The sequence below is a fragment of the Festucalex cinctus genome, chromosome 1 (assembly GCF_051991245.1).
Source record: "Festucalex cinctus isolate MCC-2025b chromosome 1, RoL_Fcin_1.0, whole genome shotgun sequence".
Classification (NCBI taxonomy): domain Eukaryota; kingdom Metazoa; phylum Chordata; class Actinopteri; order Syngnathiformes; family Syngnathidae; genus Festucalex; species Festucalex cinctus.
The window spans coordinates 12,279,114-12,286,782 of NC_135411.1; the positions used below are offsets into that span (position 1 = coordinate 12,279,114).

The 7,669-nt window shown below is 39.7% G+C and overlaps 1 protein-coding gene across 3 annotated transcripts; it reads right to left on the minus strand.

The window, feature by feature from the left end:
- Nucleotides 1-1,483: 1,483 nt before the first annotated feature.
- Nucleotides 1,484-6,056, minus strand: LOC144016216 (protein THEM6-like). 3 transcript variants are annotated; one of them, XM_077517079.1, is made up of 4 exons: nt 5,873-6,056; nt 5,061-5,200; nt 3,165-3,669; nt 1,484-2,204 (listed from the first exon to the last, which is right to left on the minus strand). In XM_077517079.1, the coding sequence occupies exons 3-4, from the start codon at nt 3,663-3,665 to the stop codon at nt 2,094-2,096; spliced, it is 612 nt and encodes a 203-aa protein (XP_077373205.1). In that variant the 5' UTR covers nt 3,666-3,669; nt 5,061-5,200; nt 5,873-6,056; the 3' UTR covers nt 1,484-2,093. The 3 variants fall into 3 exon arrangements, with proteins under 3 accessions (XP_077373205.1, XP_077373187.1, XP_077373196.1); XM_077517061.1 differs by lacking the exon at nt 5,061-5,200; XM_077517070.1 differs by lacking the exons at nt 5,061-5,200; nt 5,873-6,056 and adding an exon at nt 4,831-4,977.
- Between the last annotated feature and the right edge of the window lie 1,613 nt (nt 6,057-7,669).

Genomic DNA, 7,669 nt, shown 5'->3' on the forward strand with positions numbered 1-7,669 from the left:
TTGTATCGCTGTACGTTTAGTTTTTTTCCAATAAGACAACAATTATAAAACAAAAATAATCACAACTGGCGCTGTTGCCGCGCGGAGCACGGCTCGGGCAACTTCGACATGGAGAAGGCGAGCGGCATGTGATCGACGAAGACCGTGAACTCACGGCCCTCCAGGATGAAGCGGAAGTGGCGGATCGCCAGCCAGACAGCAAGGAGCTCCCTGTCGAACGTGCTGCTCCCGCGCTCCCGAGGGACTAACCGGCGGCTGAAAAAGGCGAGCGGCTGCCACGCACCTTCGACGCGCTGCTCCAAAACGGCCCCAACGGCAAAATCGGACGCGTCAGTAGTGAGGGCGATCGTGGCATCCGGGCGCGGGTGGGCCAACAAGGCCGCTCGGGACAGCGCAGCTTTCGTCTCTTCAAAAGCCTTGACTCTCACACCGGTCCAGTCGACCGCACGGTCAGGAGCCACACCCTTAAGCGCGTCGTAAAGCGGGTGCATCACATGGGCAGCGTGGCGGACGAACCTGTGGTAAAAAGTCACACATCCCGAGGAACTCCCGAAGACCCTGGGCCGTCCGGGGTCGAGGAAAAGCGGCAACAGCTTCCACTTTTGCCGGGAGCGGGGTGGCGCCGTCCTCGTCGATGAGGTGTCCGAGGAATTGGATGGAGGGCACACCAAAGACACATTTAGCTCGGTTAATAATCAGTCCAGCCTGGCTGAGCTTGGAGAAAAGCTGCCGGAGGTGTGAAAGGTGTTCTCCGATGGAGGAGCTGGCCACTAGGATGTCATCCAAGTAGACGAAAACGAACGGCATGTCCCGGAGAACAGAGTCCATGAGACGCTGAAAAGACTGGGCGGCGGTTTTAAGGCCGAATGGCATCCTTGCCTGCCGGGGGAGAGGTGATAAAACTCACGGCTCTGGCCGCCGTGGAGCTCCCGAGCGCGGACACGACGTGGTAGTAGCGCGTGGAATCGTCCGTAATTCCCCGGATGGCAAACTGAGCTTCAGCTTGTACAAACCACGTCGCCGCGGCCGACTCCCAAAACTCCGGCAACTTGAGACCAGCGGAGTTCGCCATGTCGCTCAATTCGATCAAATTCTCAGCCTCGGAAACGTCAACGAGGCGGATGTCGGGGTCACCAATGTAGCGAGCAGTGACGGGAGTCGGAGGCAGAGTGTTGAAGTCCGGAGCCAAAGACCGGCGGTTTATTGATATCAGCTTCTCATCGTTTAACAGCAACAACAACAACTCACTCTGCGCGAGGCTCACAGACCTACCAACATTTTGTTCTTTTATCCTTTCATCCCAACAAACTCCCCCTTCGTCCCAACGTTCCGTGGGTGAATTATGTTCTAATCACTACAATGTTAAAGTAATACCCGTTGATGGTGTCAATCAAAACTGAGCAACGTCATTTCCCTTGTGACGATCTTGTAGAATCGAGGTGTGCCTTAAATGTTCCGTGAATAAATACAAAAGGTTGGCCACTCAAGGATTTAAGGGCATTTTTATTTGAAAATGCAAATACAACATACTCTTATTGTACACGGATTCATTCCATAAATAGTATAAGAGGAACCTAACTGGACAATGTGTGACTCTCCTCTCCGTCAGTGCATTAACAATATAAATAACAATTCAGACCTACACCTCAACCATAATTATAATACAAACAATTTGGTCAGAAGACGAAGTGCAAGTTTGACAAATTCTTCATGTATTTTTTTTTTTCCAAAGTTGCCTGCAACATAGCATTAAGATCTTTAAATACCACCCATCAAAAAAAAAGGAAAAAAAAAGATGATCCCTTTATGATAAAATATGAACACTTCTTTATCGGAAGCATATTTGTGCGTTTTTTTGTTTTTTTTTCCAAGTACTGTACAACTACTAACTAATCAGAAGTGCACACAAACATTCTTCTGTTTTGCTGCTGCGTGCCTGTTTCACAGTTTCATGATCCTATCTTTGTAGTATGTCACATATGCCATAAAAACAAACAAACAAAAACTCTGCAGAAACTAGGCAAGTGGAATATCATGAGGCCCTCTACTGTGTTTGTGATTATATTGCTTACGATCTAATGACATGCATGCATTTATTCATCCTTCTTTTGCTGCAGTCGGCGTTCTGCCTTCAGGGCTTGGCTGTTGGCTGAAATGAAGTCGATCCAGTGCTTCACGTCCTCGCCCAGTTCAGGGCATTCAATCTGGTGACACGCAAAAAACAGGTCTTGAGCAAGGAAGCAAAAAAAACACACAAACGAACAACTAGGAAACTAATTTGGGTTACTCCTTGGATTGTCCACTTGCATGAATAAACACAAAAAAAGCTTATAAACAAATAAATAAATCAAATTAATTAAACGCCTTCTGCTTATGGTCCTTTTAGACATAAAAGCAGTTTGAACCACTAAGCTGAGCTGCCATTTTATTTTTAGAACATTTTTGAGTCATTTTTAAAATGTATTTTTTTCATGTCATGTTTTTAGTTGACATATTCTTTGTGTCTTTCAACTGTTATTTTTCATTCATTATTTTAAGATTTCTGTGTATTTTCATCTAGTATTTTTCTAATTAGATTTGATCTTATTTTAGTGTATTTTTCATCTAATATTTGTATTCCATTCTCGAGTAATTTGTTTAAATGTTTGTATTTTTCCAATGTATTTTTCCAATACTTTTGTATTTTTGTCTCATTCAAAGAAATATTTTTGTCTAATTGTGTAGTTTTTTTGAATTACTTTTTTCCCCTGTAATTTGTCAATTTAATTTGTATTTCAGTATATTAATGTGTGTGTTTTTTTTTTTATCTGTTTACTATTTTATAGGATTTCTGTTAGGAATTTTTCTAAAATATTTTCCCTATGTTTTATATTTTGTTAAATTATTCATGCAGTTATTCTGTATTTTTTGTTTTTCTTCATTTGTGTTTTTATCTGTATTGTGTCTAGATTTATTTTAATTTGTGTACGACTATATATTTAATTTTTAGTAAAATATTTTTGCATCCTTGTTCATTTTTATTTTACTATTTAAATTACACCATTTTGGTGAGCTCAGTTTTCTCAAACAGTGTTAGAAATACTACCACAAATTGTTCCAATTTGGGCCTATCCAACCAATTTATGTGTGGCCTGTGTGACTGTGCAGCAAAACGAGTCCCTCACCTTCTTTTTGCAGACAAACTCAACAATCTCCTCCGGGCTGCTGTGCACCACATTCTGCCTGCAGAGCAACACAGCCGACACGAAGCCGTCCTTCTTGGACACAAAGCGCTGCTCTAGGTAGAAGGCCTTGTCGTCCCAGCCCAGCACCCTGGTCCGGATCTCAAACGTCTCGCCGAACGCCAAGGAGCGCCGGTAACGGATAGTGGAGGCCCCGATCACCATCTTGGCCCCCATCCTGCACAGGGCCACGAAGAGCCCGTTGCGCATGTAGTGGTGGAAGCGGGCAAAGTCACACTCGCGCAGGTAGCGAGCATTGTTCATGTGGCCCTTGTAGTCCACGTCGTGGGGGAGGACCACGCCGTCGACCCGTTGCTCTGCCAGCACATCCTTTATGCGTGGCTGGAACAGGGTTTGGATCAACACGTATGCCGCCCGCAGGAAGTACCACACGTCCAGGGTGCAGAAGAGCACCAGGAGGCCGCCCAGCACTAACAGCAGCATGTCCCTGAATGGATTGGGGGGAGGAGAGGGAGATTTGCACATCACCACATTAGAAAAATAGGGCTAATGTTGGGGAAAATAAGTTAGTGACTATAATAATAATAATACAGTATTGAAAAAATATTTGACAAACAAAATCACATCTGAAAAAGTAACTTGATGGAAAAAAATGAAAAGAAAAAAAACAATAGAGCGCAAATGAAAAAAAAAACTGCAAGAAAAACACAAAAATATTGTGAAAAAAAAATACAAAAACAGAAAAAAGTACACTAACATTGGATCATGCACAAATATTAGAAAAATACAAAAACATTTTGACCAAAATATGAGTAAATTACAAAGAAACAAACACATCCAAAAAGAGAAAACAGCAATCAAAAATACCGGATGACAAAAAAAAAAAAAAAAAAAAAAAATTCTAGTGAAAAGTATAAAAACTTTAAAATACAAAAACATTCAAATACCAAAATATTGTCTGTAAAAAATGCCCAATCGTTTGTGAAAAATGTGAAAACACTGTGACCAATAGATAAACATTAGACTACATAGAAAATTGTACAACAAATATAAACATTAAAAACATATACAAAAATATATTCCAATAAATTGACACATATTAGAACATTTAAAAAAAGTACTACACATGGATAGTCTGAGCTTTGACCCCACTTGATATAATCCACTTGACAATTTCTGGATTATCATTTTGACAATTTCTGGATTATCATGGGCGGATGACTGGTTAGCATGTCAGCCTCCCAGTTCTGAGGACTCCGGTTCGAGTCCAGGCTCCGGCCTTCCTGGGTGGAATTTGCATGTTCTCCCCGTGCCTGTGTGGGTCTTCTCCGGGTACTCCGGTCTCCTCCCACATTCCAAATACATGCATGGGAGGTTAATTGGGCGCTCCGAATTGTCCCTAGGTGTGCTTGTGTGTGTGGATGGTTGTTCGTCTCTGTGTGCCCTGCAATTGGCTGGCAACAAGTCAATGGTGTCCCCCGCCTACTACCCAAAGACAGCTGTGATAGGCTCCAGCACCCCTCATGAGGAATAAGCGGTCCAGAAAATGGATGGATGTATGATCATCTAACTACTGATTATCATATTAACAGTGAAAGTTTTGCATTATTAATGTAAATGAATGAGTGTATCATTGCATGCAACTAACATTTTAAACCAATTCACTTCAACCTTGAAGAGACATCGACTGCACACCAACTCCACCGGCCCGATGGCCTGGCTTCAGATGGTTGGCTAACTAGCTAGCTCGATTCATAGCCGCGCCGGTCCCGCCTCCCTCCTCCTCCTCCTCTCCGTAATAAAGACCAACATGTTCACTCCTTCGCGTTCACCACCAAAGGCTTCCTTTTGGTTATTTCACGGTGTCACACGACTCACCGTGCGTGGCAAAGGGAGCACTATAACATCGGCTGAGAAGTTGGGAGACCAGAAGCCGGTACCGCATTGGGTACACTACAGCAGCGAGCTAGCGTGACTTCCGGGTGTGTGACGTCACGTGACTTATCATGTTCCAAGACCTGCGTGAATAAAATGATAACTGTAAATAAAAATAGCCACTTTTTGTGTGTTTTTTTTCTTATCCATGTAGTTCCATGCGGTTGAGACAGGTAGCATCTAAATTTAACGGGGCTTTATGCAAGCCTTTAATCCAAAGTAAACCCGGCCGCTCCTCTTGACACGAACTGTAACCTTCGGAAAACGCACGGAGATTTTGAGATGTATTGCAATAATTCGTCTGGTCATTTTCGAGCGCAAAACATACGTCGCCAAACTCGCCGGCGACGAAGCACGTTCCAAGTCTACGCTCCTTATATTAAATAAAAAAAAAAAAAAAGTGACGTAATGCGTAAGAATACCCAGTTTGTTTATTTTCATGTTTATTTTTATTTTTATTTTTATACTATTGCCATGTTCAGACGTTGCATCTTCTACGAGTGTGTGTTCATAGAAATGTATAAGACAAAAGTAAACGACAACAGCAACGAGTTCCACACCTAACCGGATGGATTCCTCATTCCCCACCAATCACAGATCACTCTCCCGTGATGCCTCTTCAAAGACCCCCGGAATTCATAAATACTATATTAACACAAGTATGTAGCTCCAACAAATCAACCTCTTAACCCCACTTTTCCCGTCCCACAACAGAAACATTTAGGGTAGTTTTATTTTATTTTTTTGTTACTCACTTTTTAGTCTCTTCCACGATGTTATCCATTTCTCCGATTACAATGACATTACGTGACATATTATTCAAATTACGCGATGTCATTTAACTAGCGCCAACCAATAGCTGCTTCAAGGAGTTGGTGAGTCCGCGAGGTCGCGTGATGTTATGCTGGTGTACCAACACCGTCAAAGCCAAAAGTCATGTGTCACTTCCTGGTATGCGACGTCAAAGCATATTGGATCCTAATCAATCATGCTTCTTCCTTTAAGGGTAAACAATGATGCTATCCGTACATTTATTTTCGTACAGTACCGTACTTTCAAAACTACATTCACTTCTGGTAGATTCTAAAATAGTCGTAAATTGATACATTTAAATATAAAGCATTATTTTAATTAACAGTTAGACACAAAATATTGCGTGGCTAAACTAATGACAAAAATATTAGCAAATTTAGCCTCAAATCAAAAGGCCCTAAATTAAAATCAACTGGTTTTCCCCAATAATATTCTTTTTTAATGGTCCTAAACCATCCTCGACCAGCTATCGAGCAAGATTGTAAGTTATCAAGGTGCATTTGTGGGGTTTAGAGTGACAGATGTAGTTACAGAAAACATAATGTTTGTGTCCAAATGCAACAATCTTAGGCACTTCCTATAATGATCAGGAAATTAAGAGCATCTCCTTCTCCAGCTAAGAGTGGTCCCCTGTTCCACCACTGCCAAGGACGGACAAAAAAAAACAAAAACAAAAAAAAACACACACACACACACAAGGCACCTCCTCTTTAGGAACCCTGAATGAAACCTTAACAGGTAGGCTGAGGAATGTGACCCGTATAGTTGGAACAAATCCTATGCTCACGCACCTTAAAACTACAACGTTGGTGAATAATACACCATTAAAAAACACAAAAAAAGACCAAAAAACAACAAAAAAAAACAAAACAAAAAGAAATAAATCTGACTAATAATTTGACCAATAAAAACGTACACCTTAAATTTAATACAATAAAATACAAAAATGTTTGGGGGAAAATAAGAATGATTATGAAAGCAAAAATACCACATAGAAATAGTAGAAAACAATACATACTGAATTACTACCTAAAATACTAGAAAAGTAGAACAAACAAAAATACTGGATAAGAATAAAATTTTTTTTTTTAAAAAGTACAAAAAAAAATTCCCTCAAAATAGGCTCTAAGGTATTAGAAAACAGTTATATATATATATATATATATATATATATATATATATATATATATATATATATATATATATATATATATATATATATTAAAAATAGTAGATTGAAAATGCGCAAACGTAAAAAAATACATTAGAAGAAAAATAAAATGTGAAAATACAAAATTTACAAAAAGAAAAATCTGAGGGTATATACAATAATTAAAAAAAAAAGAAAAAAAAAAGAAATTTTTTCTAAAATCTTTCCAATGGCAAAGGTTTGACCCTGAAACAGATCATTTCTATTTCCATGACATCCTATTTGATTTGATTTATTTGAACATGTAAACAAGTAAAGAGCAGAAAAACAAAATTTAAAAAGAAAAGAGAACCCCATAAAATCATCAATCAATCACAGTTTACATGTTCAAAAGGGAGTAGGAAGAAGTTAAAAACCTATCTAGTCCTACCCCTTATAATTGTATATTTAGACTTATTTCATATTTAATAGAACACTAGTTTAATATATATATTTTTTTTTAAATAAAATGTATAAACCTGGTTATGTATACAAGTGCATACAGTGTATACATCCTATGGAGAAAAACTGTTCAGGAATCCAAATAAAA

Bases quoted from the DNA above. Each gene is read 5' to 3' on its own strand.
- LOC144016216 (XM_077517061.1), bottom strand. From the start codon at position 5,955: ATGACATCGCGTAATTTGAATAATATGTCACGTAATGTCATTGTAATC. The intron at 3,670-5,872 runs GTGAGTAACAAA...CAATCCATTCAG, and splicing joins ATCGTGGAAGAGACTAAAAA to GGACATGCTGCTGTTAGTGC. The intron at 2,205-3,164 runs GTGAGGGACTCG...GCGTGTCACCAG, and splicing joins AGTTTGTCTGCAAAAAGAAG to ATTGAATGCCCTGAACTGGG.